Genomic DNA, 17,336 nt, shown 5'->3' with positions numbered 1-17,336 from the left:
TCTTAACTAACACTTCTGATCCACAGGCCCACCCTTGCTGTTGTAAGAATATTTTAAGTCAGTGATTGTCAGCTTTGGCTTCCTGAGGCCACGAAGAATTAATTAGTAAATTTTGATTAAAATATTTTCCTAACAAAATATAATATCTAATGAAAGCTAAGCTGTAGTGAAACAGGCATGCTCATGCATAGCTGATTGTAATTAGAACAAATCTTTTGAAAAGCAATTTGGCAGTGAGTATCAAGCCTCTAAATGTTTGTACTCTGACCTGAGAATTCTCTTTCTGGAAACCTATCTTATTGTGGGGAGGGTGGGAGTCTAATTAGGTAAACAGATACATGCACAGAGAAACTTACTACGGTGTTATTTTATAACAGTAAAAAAAAGTATGGGAAACAAACTGATAACATGCACAGTTCTGTAAACTATGGTATATCCACCAGATGGGTAGATCTGTTTACAGGGAGTCTGTCAAACCTGAGTATAAACATGTATATACAATCTTATCAAAATTATATATTTTTAAATACAGAAGCAAATATGAAATCTGCACAATTCAAAAGGTTTGGAAGTAAATATACCAATCTTGGTAGTGACAGGTTTTTGGTACAGAGATTTAGAGTGACTTTTCTTGCCTTTTTATGTTATTTTCAGGTTCATCGTAAGGACTATCGTGTACACAACTTTTCTAATCAGCAAAAAATAAACACACTTTATAAGGAAATAAACAAACATAGAGATGCCATATGGAATCTTTTGGTTTGGGAGATGGCTGAGACTAGGATAACTCAGATCAAAAATACAATAAATTATCTCAGTTACGAAAAAAAAAAAAAAAAGGGTGGGGCTGACTGGTAAGGGACCTACATTTCATACCCTTCTTAAGTTTGCTGGTTTCTGCCCAGGATTTCCATTAGAGCTGGAGAATAGGAGCTGAGTTAATTTTCCCAGGGGCGCTGAAATCCTGACATTGGTACATTCCCTGTCATGCATTTATTCTCATTCTTAATGCCATGGTGACCATAAATGTGAATTAAAACTTGAAGTATTTAGCATTTATTAAGCACTTCCTATGCACAGGCACTGTTTTGGTGCTTTTTATACCTTTATTTCACCTTTCTCAGGCTTGCGAAAGCTCTTAGTAAAAAGAACTATTGTCTCCTTCCTCCCCGCTCCCCCACGTCAGCCTGTTCTACACACTCCTTTCTTCTACTCACAGAGAGTGCCTTTTAGGAATATAATTGATTTGGATAAAAGAAAAAAAATGGGCCAAATAGGCTGCCATTTGTTATCAATAAAGCCTCGCAGCTGCCTGAACGGTTGACTAAATAAGCACCTTCAAATGGTCAGGACAGGGAAGGTTCTAGAAATAGGGCACCAGAAAATCCCACAGGCTTTCTGCTTGTGATGTGGCTTATTTGCTTTACAGGCGTCAAGCATATTTGCTGACGTCAGCAGCCCATCAAAGTTTAAAATAATAATAGTGAAAAGGAAAACAGCCCCTTTCTTCCAGGCAGTTCTGTTCTGCCAACTTCTGCGTTCTTTTTGAGTTAATAAACGTCCAAGAATCACTCCCCTACCACCCTGAGGGGGAAAAACAGCACAATAATTTTAAAACCACCAGGTCAGCCCATTGTCAGCATAAACCATTCAGACAAGTAGCATTTTGTCACACTCTAATGAGGATTTTACCTCTGCCTCAAAATGAAAGCTATCATTAGGTTTCGTGTTTATGGGATCAAATGATTGTCTGGGGATGGTGGGTTTTTTTCAGTCCCTTCCTCATTTTTATCATGTTCAAGACCAAATGCATAGACATTTCCTGCATCAGATGAAACTAAAAAACCATAGTTATGCCAGCTAATGTCTTTTGAAAACATCAATTAAGAAAATGGCCTTTAAATTCCCATTTTTACTTGAAAATCTGCAAACAGGCACACATGTTGTAATACCAGGGCAGTGGTGGTGGCAGTGCGGGGCGGGTGGGGGGTGCTGTCTCTAAAAAGGAGACAGCACAAACAGTGGTTTGAGGAGGTCATAAGGGCAGGCTCCCATTGGCAACAAGCAGATAGAGAATCTCTGCAAGGGAAGGAACTTCTGTATAAAGCAAGACCTCTTAAGTTATCTTCACATGTAGTGTTGAAACTGGAGCCAGCCCCTCAAGAGTAGGTTGATAAGAGGCTTCTGCACCATGCTGGTACCACACACATGCCCCATTGTTAATAACCTTCTCAGGACAGATTAGATCCCACATTCCTCAGAAGTACTGAGCTGCAGAGGGAAATCGGCCAGCAGGCTCCTTCCGCGGGGCCAACAACTAGCTACAACTGATAAGTTTTAATTGAAACAACCGGAACAATTACATGGAGTCCCCACCAGCTCTGTCGCCAGCTACTGAGATGGTGTTGCACTTGCATCTCCTGGCATGTGCATAGGCGTGTGCCAGACAAGAGTAATTCAAGTTCTTAACTCACTTTTTATCTTTTTTTCCATGGCTACGTGCCATCGTTAATCACATTGTTCACCCAAGGAGTACTATGAGATTGTTTTATTTTTTTCTTTTCTGTCCTTATCTAGGAAACCCTGATATTTACACTATCTCAATTTAAGTTTGAACAAGTAACTGATTAATCTCTGACAAAACATACTGAAGTTAGACGAGTTTGGGTAAAATCCGTTAAGGTCATGGTTGGTTTTAATCACATAGCTCAACTTAAAAGCTGAACACTAAAACATCTTTGCTTTCAAAGAGTGCTTGTTAGACAGCAAGTTTTGTTTTGCGTAACTTGAATTCTGCTACTTCCTTTTATTTTTTTCTGAAATAACAGTGATTGAGTCAATGAAGTGGCAATACGAATTAAAGGGCAACACACCTGCCTTTGAAGGGACAGATCCCAAAGGGCCCAGATTAAATTTTAACCACGATTATGTTTGCCAGGATTTTATATCTCAAATGATTATGTTTGGCTTTTGTAATAACAAAAGGTTATTTTGGGAAAAGAATTCCCTTTTAACATCTATTGTGTTTACTAGGAGGAAATACAGGGTTAGACTTCGATACAGTTTAGCCTTTGAAAGAAAATAAAAGACAAATGATTTAGCAGATGGGTAATTCCCAAATCTGCAGAAATGTAAACAGCCAGGATTTTGGTGCCTATGGGTTTTATCAAAGATGTAAGAAAGGCAGAGACCGACACCAGTGCGTCCTCTTTGGCTAGTTTTAACACGTTTACAGTCACAATTAACATTCAAGGAATTTCCTTTTCATCCAAGTGTTTCTTTTAAAGCACTTCATACCACAAACTAAAGTTCTAGCTGCCATCAGTCCTTCCCATACAGAAGAGTAGCGAAATCTCCATTATACTTCCTTACTTTGAAAATGGGCTCGGACCACGTCAGTTTCCTTGGGGTGTTTGTTTTCCAATATAGGGGGTTCTTGCCTCCTCCCTCCTTCCCTCTCTTTAACGAGCTTGTATTGAGGATCCTACTTCTTCTTCCCTCACCCTGCTCTGCACTCACCCCGGAGCCAGATGAGCGCGAGGCTGCGCAGAGCGCTGCTGCCCAGCCGGAGCTCTGGGCTCGCAACAGCCTGGTTTCAAGTCCGCGAGCCGGCTGGCCCACTGCATTCTGCAAGAAAAAAGAGATCCCTGTTCCCGCCCCCCGCCCCCCGCCCCCCACCCCTACACAAGGGATTCGCACATGGGCAAGGAGTCCGAGTCTTGGCTATGCATAGAGCTCAGTCCCGTATCCGAGTCTTCGTCGTTGCCAGGACCGCTCTTGGCCAGTCCACGGGCCTGGTCCACCCACATGTCGGCGCAGGCTTGAGGCCCAGGTTCCCGCGAGGGACTGCCAGAGCCAGGAGCCCCATCCGGTGCCACCGTCAGCTCCAAAGTGTGCAAAGTTTGCAGAAGGCCCTGTAGCTCGCGCTCCTTGCTGTCCCATTGCTGCTGGCTGTAATCCAAGTCCGACTTGACGGCCTCTAGGTCCGTGTTGAGCCGCAGCCCAATGTAAAGGCTGGTACTGAGCTGCGTCCTGACCCGTTCCTGCTCCAGCAGCAGCTCGCCGTCGGGGCCACCGTCGGGCTCCAGGGGCTCCTCCCGCGCCGCCAGCTCCTCCTGGCGCCGTCGCATCCACCTCTGGTTGAGTTCCTCCTGAATCTCGGCTGAAAGGCGCTCCAGCAACTCCTCCTGCTGAACCCGTTGCTCCTGAAGCCGCAGCAAGTCTTCGCAGCGCCGGGCCAGCTCCTCCAGCGCCGCCGCCTGCGCCTCGCCGGCTAGAGGGGGCGCCGCCGCCGCCGCCTCCGCCTCCGCCGCCACCTCTTCTGGCTCCTCTCCCGGTCTGGACCCGTCGAGCTCGATGCCTGCCCCAACCAAGTAAGTGTCCTGCACGTAGTTGACCCCGTGACGCCGCATGCGGTCCAGGTGCACCTTGGCCTCGTAGCGATCGATCTCGCGGTCCAGCTCGTGGAGCCGCTGCACCTGCTGGCGAATTGTGTGGTCCTGGGAAAGCACCAGATGCACCAGCGTCTCCATGCGCTCCACCGACGCGCTCTCGTGGGTCCGCGGCGACGAAGAGCAGGACGAGGCAGTGGACGACGAAGTGGACGAACAGGACGACGGTGTCTGCTGCTGGCGCCGCCGGTTGAGCTTGGCCAGTTTGCGAAAGGCCTTGCGCACCACTCGCCGCTGTTTCTCCTGGGTCATGGCCAGGCTGGGCCGCGCCGGGGCCCCGCGGGCCGGACAGGGGCGCTCTCGGCTCAGCACTACGCGCGCCTCGGCGCTGCGGGGGCCGGCGTTAGGCAGCGATGCCTCGCTGCGCACTAGCACGAAGCGCACATTCTCTTGCTCTTCGCCCCAGGCAGCCCAGAGGCGCAAGATGCGCGTCTTGTTGGGGAGGATGCGCTCAAAGCCGCGCCACTTCTCCACGATGCAATAGCACTGCGGGGGCCCGCACAGCATGCCCTGCGGCAGCGCCTCGTCGTCGTCCTCGTCGTCCTCGTTCGGGGGTTCGGGCAGCTCTCCCGGGCCATGCGGGTCGCCGGCCGACCCCAGCCGCCGGCTCCGCCGCTGTCTCCGTCGCCGCCGGCAGCCGTCCTCCAAAAGCACTCGCACAACGTCGGAGCAAGTGGTGCGGCGGGAGAGGCCGGACACCAGCTTCTCTTCCTGGCAGATCCACACCGATATCTTCTTTTCCGAAGGATCCATGGCGCAACCAGGGCGCAGGTGGCAGGTCCGGCCGGGGTCTGCTGGGGCGGCGAGGACAGCAAGGGCAGCCCAGTAGCTCTGGGATGGGAGAGGAGCCCGTGCCCCCCTCCGGCGGCTGCACTACCCCTGTTCCCCCGCTGCGCACCGAAGGCAGGCTGGAAAGCGACTGCGGCTGTGGTCGCGGTTGCGGCTGCGCTCTGCCCGGACGACGGGCGCTCCCGGGGCAACGCGCCCGGGACCGGCTCCCGCCGCTCTGGCTCTGCCCAAGGTGCCCGGGACCTCCGGGTTTTGCTCCTCCCCACATGGCTCCACCCCTTCCCGCCCCCAAGGCCCAGAGCTGTGGCTGGAAGTGCAGGAGGCTCAGGGCCCAGGCCCGCCCCTCGCAGCCTTGCCGCGCCCCGTGCGCCCTGTCCGCCCCTCGCTCGCATTGCAGGCATCCTGAGTCTCGGCCCTTTTCGCCAAATCGCTGCTCTGCCGCGCGCCTACGCAAGGAAAGATTCAAGGGTCCCTCCACTTCAGGGAGTGGAGCCCGCGCCTCGGCACGGATCAGCTGTGCGTCTCCTTTGGCCTACTGGCTCCTCTGCTTGTGTCTATAGCTAGCTGGACGCATCGTGACTTTATCTTCTCATCTTTCCTGGCGCCCCCAGACGCATTTCCTGGTCCCTCGAGGCAGCGGCGTCTGGGGAGTGCACTTTGCACAGACAGGGAAACCGAGGCACTCAGCGGTCTCCAATGGAGACGCTGTAATCGCATTCCACGACCAGCTAGCGCTATAAGCGCTGCCTCTAAAGCGGAAGGCCTCCCAGTCCTTCTCGACAGGAAGCAATATTTGCATATCTAAGGAGAACAAGATTCGGCAATGTGCTCCGGGAGCAAGTGCAGGCATGGAACGGTCTGGGCTGGAGGGGGACAGACCTTCAGAGGCGGCTGCCCGTTCCCTGTAGTGTCACGTAAGTGGGTCTCCACGTCACCTTCACCTCAGCTTCCCACAGCCTTCTTGGGAGAGGGGCTCCTCATTCTAGTGGGAGTTCAGGGCCCAGACCCAAGTCACAAGCTATTTTTATGCTTTCCACCTCCATAAGGGGAAACTGTGAAGGCTTCTGGCATTTTCTAATATTCAGATGTGGTCCAGAAGAGATAACAGCCAAGCTTTACAGTGCAAGAAACCCAAGGCCACAATGCAAATGAACTTGTTTCATCCTTAACTGCTGATGAGGATGGTCCATTGAGTGCAAGGTTTGCCCTGAACTTGTCCTTGTGAGCACAGGTGTAATAATAAGCTCACTCCCTTTCTTCAAGACCTTAGATGGCTCCCCATTGCCTCTTGGCTAAAGCACTTTTGTTCATTCAATGATTCACTCAGCAAATATTTATTGAGTACCTCTCTGCTCCAGGTCCTACGCTAGGGATTTGACAATGAACTAATCGCCAGTTCTGGCTTGCAAGGAGTTCACAATCTAGTGGGAGAGCACAGCCAAGTAAACATTCCCAACACAATGTCCTGTGTCCTCTGATAAGGGAGAGCATGAGGTTCTGGGGGAGCCTGGAGTGGCATCCAACCCATCTTGGAGGGGCAAGGAAGGCTTTCCCCAGAAGAGGTGTGTTAGACAAGACCCAAAGGACCATTAGAGTCTGCCAAAAGGAAAGCAGATGGAGGGGAGGGACAAGCAGCATTCTAGAAGGGATTGTAGTGCAGTCAGGAATCAAGAGCATGTTAGTTATGGGGGCTGTCAGGAATTTGAGAGGAGTGCCTAAAACTGAAGTTGGATAATTGAACAGGAATGGGATCAGGAAGGGCCTTTAATTCCATGCTTATGTATTTGGATTTATCTTAAAGACAATGAGAACCCATAGAGTGCAAATCTGGAGTCAGAACAGCCAAGTAAAAATTTCAGCACCACTTACTAGCTCTATAACCTTAGGAAAAGTATTAATCTCTCTGAGCTTCAGTTTCCTGGTCTGTGAAATGGTGATAATAAAAATACCTCCCTAATGGAACTGGTGTAACGATTAACTGCCTGGGCCTGGTAAATCCCCAGTAGTTTTATTGGGGGGTTGGAAAGGTCGGAGGTATATTAGTTTTCTATTGTTATGTAACAAATTATCACAAACTTAGTGACTTAAAACAACACCCATCTATTACTTCACTGTTCTGTAGATCACAAGTCCAACTTGGCATGGCTGCTGCATACTTTGCTCAGGATGTCCGAGGCAAAAGGCAAGGTATAGGCTGGTTCAAGTTCCTGTCTGAAGGCTCTGGGGGAATACCCACTTCCAAATCCATTCAGGTTGTTTGCATGATCTGGTTCCTCTCAGTTGTAGGTCTGAGGTCCCCATTCTCTTGTTGGCTGTCCTCCAGGGTCACTCTCAGCTCCTACAGGACTCTCTCAGATCCTTTCTGTAGGATATCCACCCCCCTCCCTGCAACTTTAAAGTCAGCAACCACATGTCAAATCCATCCAGTCCTCCTTTGCTTCTAATCAATCTACCATCCTCTTCTGCCACTAGCTAGAGAAAACTCTGCTTTTAAAGTGCTTGATTAGTCAAACCCACCTGGATAATTTCTCTGTCTTAAGGTTGACTGATTAGTAACCTTAACTATATCTGAAAAACCCCTTTTGCTGTGTACTGTAATATAATCACCAAAGTAGCCCCCAGGGAGATGGAGATTATGGGGCTGTCTTAGAATTCTGCCTACCATAGGGCATAACATGAACAGATTTTGATTTTTTAAAGATCCCTCTGTTTGCATTGAGGACAATGGGTGGGGGTGGGGGATGACAGGCAAGAAAGCCTTTTAGAAGACTGTCTCGTTCATTCAAGGAAGAGATGATGACCTATACTGAGAATAGTGGCGGTGAGAAGACTGGACACAATTGAGAGCTATCAAGGAGGCGGGAGAGGCAGGACTTGGTGATAGATTGACGAGAGATTTCCTTCTCCCTAGAATGGTGTCAAAGGTCTCTTGCAATCTGGACCAGCCCACTTCTCCAGCTTCTCACTTACATGTGGGCTATCCCTTCTTCCTTTCCTCTCACACAGGATTGCTAGAGCTTTGTAGTCAGCTGCCATCCCTGCTGGATTCTAAGCTCCACAAGGGTAGGGATCATGTCTGTTTTGCTCACTTTTGAATCCTTTACATTTAGTGCAATCCCTGACACATTCTAGGTTTACTCAGTATCTGTTGAATAAATTAATGAATCAATGAAGGAATCCTACATTTTAGCAAGCCAATACCTCATCCATCCAGAAGAACTCCTGCATCTTGATGTATCCACACTTTTGTACATGCTTTTCCCACTAATTAAGATTCCTCTTAAACAACTGGAGAACTTCTACTCACTCTTCAGAAGCTCAGGTAAATGTCACCTGCTCTGGGAGTCCTTTCTTTCCTCCTCCAGAAAGAACTGGTTCCCCGCTCTTCTTCTGCGTCTATTAATGTGGAGGTTACATTGTGCTGTGATGCATTTTTAATGTCTGTTTACTCCCACAAGAATAGAGCTTTTCAAAAGAAAAGATTGTCTCTGTCTTATTTACAGTTTAGTCCTCAGTGCCTAGGGTGCCTGGCACATGGCAGGTTCTCCATCTTCCCGTATGTTTTAAGGAACACTCAGATGAATAATGTCTAAGATATTGTGCTACCCTCAAGATAACTTATTTCTAGAAGCAGACAAATACATGGAATCCCTGTTGTAGTAATGATATATATGAAATTCCTGCTGGACTAATTAAAGGGTAGAATGATTGTGTGGGTGCTAGGAAGGATGCAGAAGGCAGGCTTCAATAATTGGGGAGGAGGGGTTGAGGGCATTCTTGGTGGGAGAAAATACTTGAGTTAAAATGCTGAAATGAGTATGCATGTGGTCACGTACTGGTGTTTCAGAGTGTGTGTCTTGGAGTCACCCTGCCTCATTTCAAATACCAGCTATAAGCTTTCCAACCCTCAATCTTCTTACCAGGAAAAAAGTATAATATTGGAACCTGCTTTATAGAGTTGTCATTACATGAAATGAAATAATGCACAATATATAAAAGATCTAGTGCAGTGACTGGCACATAAAACATGCTCAATAAAACACAGCTAGTGTTGTCAAGAAATTGTATTAAGTACCTACTGCATGCTATGTCCTGGGCTATGTGTTGAGGATCCATGAATGAACTGGACAGACATGGTCCCTGACCTTAGAGATGTCACAGCCAGGATTAGTGTGGTTTAGCAATGGATTTCTTAAGTTAGGCTAGGCTGTAGTAACAAACAGGGCCAAACTTGTATAATGGCTCAAACATCACAAAGATTTATTTTTCACTCAGATAATAGTCAAAAGAAGATGTCCTGGTTGGGAGGTGGCCTTATTCCTGGTTCCTTCCATCTCGTGACTCCAAAATCCTCTAGACTTCATCATCATGTATATAGAGCCAGAGGAAGAGGAGAGAGTATGGAGGGGCACACCCTCTTCTTTAAGGCATTGGCTGAAAATTGAGCTCATATCCCGTTGGCTAGAACCCAGTCACGGCCACTAGTAATGGCAAGGAGGCTAGGAACTGCAATGAGTATCTCAGAAGAGGAAATGGGTTTTCATGAACAGCTAGCTGCCTGCCATAAAAATATTTATTTGAAAAATGAGACAAGAGGCATAGAAAGAAGTTCCAAAAGTGTAGGAATTGCAAACTGGTGGTCCACCAGCCAAATCTTGCTGCCTTAGACAGAATATACTCTCTGTTTAGCCACAAAAACAACACTCTATTTCACATATGACCCAATTCACATACATTCATAACTCACCTGAGCCCTGTAATCATTTGAGTTGTGACTCTTGCTTCCATACATCCTCCTAGGGTTATCTCATTCACTCCCAGGGATTTTATACAATTGATATGCCATGGCTTCCACATCTATTCCAGAATTATCCAAATATGCATATCCAGCAGCTTGCTGGGTAGCTCCACTTGAATATCTGCCAAACATCCAAACCTTTGTCAAACAGATGAAGTTGAACCCATTATTTCTCCCAAAGCCTGTTCTGCCTCTTGTAATGTCTATTTCAGAAAATGGTCCCATCATTCACCAAGCAAGACCTGAAACTTGAGGATCACCGTTGTTCATCACCATCTACTTCCTTTCCCCACAGGATGTTGAAGTTCTGTGAGGGCAGAGGGTTTTGCCTGCTTTTTTTCCTACTTAACCTCCAGCACCTGAGACATCAACTCTCACACAGTAGACAATAAGTATTTGTAGAGTGAATAAATGAATGAATGAATGAATGCATTGCCTTAGCTTAGGCCCTCATTTATTTTTAACCTGGACCTTGCACTTTCCTTCAAACCAATTTCCTTGCCTCAAATCCTGCCTCTCTCCCATACTCTCTACTGCATATGTTTGATGACTCCATTATCTTCAGAATCCAGTTCAAGTTCTCAGCAGGACCTATACATCTCGGTAGGATCTGAGGTCTGCTTGACTCTCAGCCTATACACCGCAGCCACATCCTCAATCACACAGTTCCCTCTGACCTCTGACTAATTCCTGCCCACCTTCCAAGTTTCCGTTTAACTTCACCTCCTCCTAAAAGTCTTCTTTGGCAGCAACATCCTCTCCAGGAAAGAATCCAAACAAAACTGCTTTAGGAAGATTAGTCTACATCAGTAGGTGGGATCAATTGAAGTTATAATACACTTGTGTTAGGAGAACAAAGGATCGGGGGAGGGTGAAGGAGGTACTTAAAAATTCAGACTGTGGTTGCTTAATCACTTTAATATAAATAGAGAAGATGCCTTTCAGCACATCATAGATCTTTTGCAGTCTTAATCCTTAGGGCTGCTCTGTCCAATACAGTAGCCACTAGGCATATGGGGCTGTTGAATACTTGAAATGTGGCTCTCTGAATTGATATGGGCTTTGAGCAGAAATACACATCAAATGTCAAAGACTTCATACAAAAAAAGGAATGTACAATATGTTAATAATATGTAATCTTGATTACATGTTGAAGTGATACTATTTTGGATATATTGGGTTAAATCATTACAATTATTTTACCTATTTCTTTTTACTTATTTTTTAATGTGGCTACTAGAAGTCTTAAAATACTAATGCAGCTTGAGTTATATTTCCGTTAGACAGTGCTGCCGGTGGGAAGGCCAAGTAACTTGTGATCATTTGAACCTTCTCAAGTGTGGACTTACCCTAAATATCCTAAGATAATAAATCCATCTGGGTTTTGGCTATCTCTGAAGAAAGTCATTCCATACCTTTTCTGGATTTGTGGTTTAAATGTTTCTGTTTGATGATGGCCCTCAAAAGGTTCTTGCTACGGCCTAAGCCAGTCCCCTTAGGCTACCTAAGAAGCATATTCCTGAGGATCACCCTGCAGCTGAATCCAGTTGAAAGTTAAAGTATAAATGGTTGCTCCCCAGGCAGAATGTCAGTATCCTTGCTCATGCAGCAGCCCTGAGCCTGATAGAAGGTACATAGATTCATGCTATGCCCTGGCCAGAAAAATACATGGCTTCATAATAGGAAAAAATATGTTTATGACCTGGGGATAGAGGAGGCATTCATAGATAGAACATAAATTAAAATTCATAAAAGCTCAGTAGTATATGATCATATCAAAATTAGAAAATTCTGTTTGAAAACACATACACACACATACACAGAGAGAGAGAGAGAGAGAGAGAGAAATATACTATAATGTTAAGATGTCAAGTAACCCAGGAGAAAATAGATCCTAAAAGGTTAGGATTCAGGATGCATAAAGAACTCCAAAAATTTAGCAAGAAAAAAAAGCTATGCAACACTATGGAAAATGGGTAAAAAGTAGATTAAGGGATTTTACAAAAGAAGAAACATAAATAGCCAACAAACATATAAAATAATGCCCAACCTCACCAGTAATCAGGAAAAGGTAAATTTAAGTGAAAGATCATACTCTTTTTTTGCCAGCAGATTGGCAACATTTTTTTTTAATTGATGATATATCAATATTGGCCGAGAAAACAGGGGAAATATGCTCTCAGACACCACTGGTGTAAATACATGTATCTATTTTGGAGACAATTCTACTAAAAAATAAAACTGGGCATACCCTGCATACCATGAAGCAATCCAACTTCGTGGAATCTACTTTAGAAAGACACATGTGTGCACAAAGAGGCGTGTATGGGGTGTTCACTACATTTGTTTTAGCAAAAATTGGGAACAATCAAAATGTCCACCAATAAGAGAACGGCTGAATAGGCTGGGGATACCCAAAGCTTGGAAGCTTCAGCAGCAGTTAAATCAAGTGAAGTAGACTGACATGTACAGGTAATAACAAATCCTCCAGAGGTATTGTTCAGTGCAAAAGGCAAGTTGCAGAGTGATGTATATGATGTGGTTCCATTTCTACTTTAAAAACGCATACACAGAACATGGGTACATATGCATAAAATCACTCCGTAGGTTTTCCAGGGGTACAGATATCTGTATGTGCGTGCATAGCACAAGGTCTTTAAAAATATTCAGCAAACCTAAAGCAGTGAATCCTCCTAGAAGAATGTGGACATTTACAGAAGGAGAGACAAAGAGGAATTTAACTCCATCTTGTAATGAATTTACGAGAGGAATTGGTTCACATGTTACTTCATTATGCAATTACAATGTGTAACTTTTTAAAAGTGAAAGGGCTTGGGTTGGGATCCCTAAATCTTGGTTCTCCCTTAGACCAGTGGCCCCCAACATTTTTGACATCAGGGACTGGTTTCATGGAAGACAATTTTTCAGTGAACTGGGTGGGGCGGGGGGTGGTTCCAGATGCTTCAAGCACGTTACATTTATTGTGCACTTTATTTCTATTATTATTTCATTGTAACATATAATAAAATAATGATACAACTCACCATGATGTAGAATCAGTGGGAGCCCTGAGCTTGTTTTCCTGCAACTAGACCGTTCCGTCTGGGGGTGATGGGAGGCAGTGACAGATCATCTGGCATTAGATTCTCATAAGGAGCATGCAACCTAGGTCCCTCACATGCGCAGTTCATGATAGGGTTCACACTCCCATGATAATCTAATGCCATCACTGATCTGGCGGGAGGTGGAGCTCAGCTTCAGTCACTCACCTGCTGCTCAACTCCTGCCATGTGGCCCAGTTCCTAACAGGCCATGGACCCATATCAGTCTGCAGCCCGGGGATTGGAGACCCCTGCTCTAGACCTTTCATTTACCTGCCTGTGTCTCTTTTCTGTGGGCCAAGCCCTAGGGTAAACTTTGCAAATCTCTGTTTCCTGTACCCTAGTGGAACTTAAGTAACCCACTACTGTATCTCAAGGGGTTGTGAAGATTAAGGAGGAGTCTAGTGGGACATCTGGTTCAAAGTATGTGCTTACACTGGATTCTTTCTTTCTCTTCCAGATAAGATTTTTAGAAGATAGGAGTTTTCACAGTGGCGGCAGAGCCCTCTGCTAAATCCTCATATTAGATGTCAAAGGTGGCATGTCATTTGACCCAATGGCTTTTTTAGTCATTTATCTTCCTAACACCTATGAGAGGTAAGACATAGCTCCCTTACCCATGAGCAAACTGAGGCCAAGGAAAAGGAATTGGCCAGTTTCCCAGCTCACAAAGCTCTGTGGGAGCTGGTGTTTTGTTTGGAACTTCTGCCTGTCCAATCTGTCAGTCACGGTTCATGGCCACCATGGAACACCCAACACAGGAACTTCCGCCCTTAATTATATTGAGCCATGAAAAAGTGTGATTGAAACCTACTGTCTGAATCAGATCCTTGCAATGATTAACCCCAGAAAATGATCTGCAAAATGCAGTTACAGAAACATGCAGCTGCTCTCAAACACACTGGAGGAAATTTGGGAGCTGCTGCTCTTGTCCAAGGGCACTAACCCATCCCTGATGAGACTGAGCTCCAGGCTGGGGCAGAGATGCTAGGCTGTCATACTCAGAGACATGGCCTCTCAAAGTGAGGTCAAGAGGCCACCTATCCAGAATTGCCTGTGGTGCTTATTAAAATGCAGATTCCTGGGTCTCATCCTAGAACTAGTAAATCAGAATCCCTGGGGGTGGTCCAGGAATCTGCATTTAAAGTAGGGATTCTTATGCACACTAAAGGTTGGACCTAACTGTACTAGGAGGAAAGAACCAGAGACAAGAATGCTCATAGCCCAAATGTTCTTTAGCCGTCTTGGCCCCATAGATGGCAGTGATACATATATCACATGCGTACACAAGAGGATGATGGTAACATATGACAGGCGAGAAAGAGTTGCCCCTGGGAAGAAAGAGAGAGAAAGACAGGGCAGAGTAGAGAAGGAACTGCTCACTCATTATCCTCTTTAGAATCTCGTATCTTTGGTGGAAGCATAGGTTACAAAGATGATAACATAGAAATGTTTAGGTAAGAGAGTCTAAGGTAGCAGTGACTTCAGTTTCCTGAAAGACATTCTGCAAGATATTTAGCATTCTTAGCCTTTTTTTTGAGACCGAGTCTCACTCTGTCACCCAGGCTGGAGTGCAGTGGCACGATCTCGGTTCACTGCAACCTCCGCTTCCTGGGTTCAAGTGATTCTCACTGCCTCAGCCCCTCAAGTAGCTGGGATTACAGGCACGCACCACCACACCTAGCTAATTTTTGTATTTTTTTTTTTTTTTTTTTTTTTTTTAGTAGAGACAGGGTTTCACCATGTTGGCCAGCCTGGTCTCAAACTCCTGATCGCAAGTGATCCGCCTACCTTGGCCTCCTAAAGTTGCTGGGATTACAGGCGTGAGCCACGTCTTTGTTCCAGCAAAACCAACCTAGTCCCTGATTCACAAATCATCCTGGGAGTGTACAGCACTTACAGCCAGAAAGAAGTCTCTGGAGCAAAAAGCATTGCATATTCAATGGTCTATGACATCACCATCGAAGACTCTGTCAAAAGGGGTTTTGTTTGATTAATTTTCATTATCTGTTGTTACCCAACTAATGAAAGGTGATACTATTAATGAGTGTGTGAACGAGACAGTGTCTTCGTTACCACCTCTGAAACATTCCCAGCTTTTTCGGGGACGAATAGCCCTGACCCAAAGTGTGTCCTTTCTTCATTGTAGGGAGATACAAACTGTTTCTCTCCAAGTACTCCAACACCAATTATTGTGTGTCACAACCCAGAACACAATATGAGGCTTGTGCTTGAATTACTGCTGTTTTATGTGCCAAAAAAAATGCTAGCTTTCTTTTTTCAGTGAAGTTGATAGAGTTGGAAGACATTTTAATACCACATTTATTGGTTTGAAAGCATGATTGTTTTAGTAGCTGGTGCAAATTTCAAGGAACACATAACTCCCTTTAAGAAATATTGTTTCTAAGAAATTACATTTGACTAAATTTGGAAGCTTTAATGCAAATAACTTTCAAACAATGAAACCATATTCACAAGGAGATGCTTTTATTTTCTCCACTGAGGAAGAAATGGAGACATGTTTCCTATTGTCGTTATGTCCATCTGGACAGAAAAGGAAGTCTGTGGGCTAGACAAGCAAAAATAGGTTACATCTGGGTAGCCCAGCAGTCTCTCCCTGACTGCTGAAGAAGCTCCTCTTTGTTTCATTCCTGAAGCACGGCGTTGTTTTCTTGGACCCGTGCATCAAGTTAAACCTGAGTTAGACTATGGATCCCTTACACTTGATTTTATGATTGTAAGACTTACACAAATGCAAGCCTAGAACACAATTGAACTCTTATTTGCTTACATCTCCATGAACAGGAAAGAAGCCACTTGATTTTATAAAAGTTTTGCCCGGTTGCTTTCTCTTTTATACCTATTGTTAAGCTATAAAATGAAATCACCAAATTATCAATCTGCGAGTATTTGCTACTTCGCAATATATATTTAAGAACTTTACAAAACAAAACTGTGCCATAAAAAGTATTTCATCCGTATGATCTTACAGTTCCACTTCTAAGAATGCATATACCCAAAAGAATTGAAAGCAAGATCTCAAAGATATTTGTATACCTGTGTTCGTAGCAGATTATCCACAATAGCTAAAGGTGGAAGCAAGCCAAGCGTCCATCAATGTATGAATGGATAAGTACAATGTGGTATACACAAACAATGAATTGTCATTCAGCCTTAAAAAGGAAGGATATTCTGGGCTGGGCGCGGTGGCTCAAGTCTGTAATCTCAGTACTATGGGAGGCCGATAGAGGTGGATCACCTGAAGTCAGGAGTTCAAGACCAGTCTGACCAACATGGTGAAACCCTATCTCTACTAAAAATACCAAAAAAAAAAAAAAAAAAAAAAAATAGCCAGGTGTGGTGGCAGGCACCTGTAATCTCAGCTACTCAGGTGGCTGAGGCCAGGGAATCGCTTGAACCTGGAAGGTGGAGGTTGCAGCAAGCAGAGATTGCATCACTGCACTTCAGCCTGGGTGACAGAGTGAGACTTTGTCTCAAAAAAGAAGGAGATTCTGACACATGCTATAACATGGATGAACCTTGAGGACATTATGGTAAGTGAAATAACCCATTCAGAAAATAGACAAAATCTGTATGACTCTACTTACATAAGATATCTAGATCAAATTCAAGAGACAGAAAGTAGGATGATGGTAATCAGGGGCTGGAGGGAAGGAGGCATGTTACTGTTTAATGTCATAAAGTTTCAGTTTTGTGAAGTGAAAAGAGTTCTAGAGATGGACTGTGGTATTGGTTGCACAGCAATGTAAACATACTTAATGCCATTGAAAGTGTCACTTAAAAATAGTTAAGATGGTAAGTTTTATGTTATGTGTATTTTACCATAATTTAAAATAATAATTTTTGAAAGTATTTCAGATTTTATGCCAAAGTTCTTATTAAGGGAACTTTCAATTTTTTCAAAAAATTTAAAATACTTTCCACCTAATTTTCAAAGTAAATACAACTTTCAAATTAAATACAGGGAATTTAATTAATTCCCTGGGACTTTCAGGAAACCAAACTTCTGAGCACTGTTTATTTGAAGAAAGCCTTCCTTTTTCCCTCTCCTTTCGCATAATTTCTCCCTAGTGCTGTATGTTGGTCAGCTTTGTTAGCTATTTATTTGTGCTGGTCTGTGGCTTTATTGCTCTGGTCTTTATCAGAAACTTAGGTAAATATTTGCAACCTTGACAA

General features: G+C 44.7%; 1 protein-coding gene and 1 long non-coding RNA gene across 2 annotated transcripts in view; one reads left to right on the top strand and one right to left on the bottom strand.

Moving 5' to 3' along the window:
• Positions 1-1,627: 1,627 nt before the first annotated feature.
• Positions 1,628-5,465, bottom strand: RASSF10 (Ras association domain family member 10). The gene has a single exon (XM_003818176.6). It carries the CDS (start codon positions 5,202-5,204, stop codon positions 3,681-3,683), a length of 1,524 nt encoding a protein of 507 aa, XP_003818224.2. The 5' UTR covers positions 5,205-5,465; the 3' UTR covers positions 1,628-3,680.
• Positions 5,466-5,564: 99 nt separating this feature from the next.
• LOC117974853 (uncharacterized) overlaps positions 5,565-17,336 on the top strand; it is a 78,797-nt gene continuing 67,025 nt past the window's right edge. The window contains exons 1-2 of the long non-coding RNA XR_010113417.1: positions 5,565-6,154; positions 13,600-13,736. This is a non-coding gene — a long non-coding RNA (uncharacterized LOC117974853). The remainder of the gene's footprint in view (positions 6,155-13,599; positions 13,737-17,336) is intronic.

Source organism: Pan paniscus, chromosome 9, assembly GCF_029289425.2.
Source record: "Pan paniscus chromosome 9, NHGRI_mPanPan1-v2.0_pri, whole genome shotgun sequence".
Classification (NCBI taxonomy): domain Eukaryota; kingdom Metazoa; phylum Chordata; class Mammalia; order Primates; family Hominidae; genus Pan; species Pan paniscus.
Note: the sequence above shows the minus strand (reverse complement) of the source record. Positions and strands in the feature narration are given on the sequence as shown.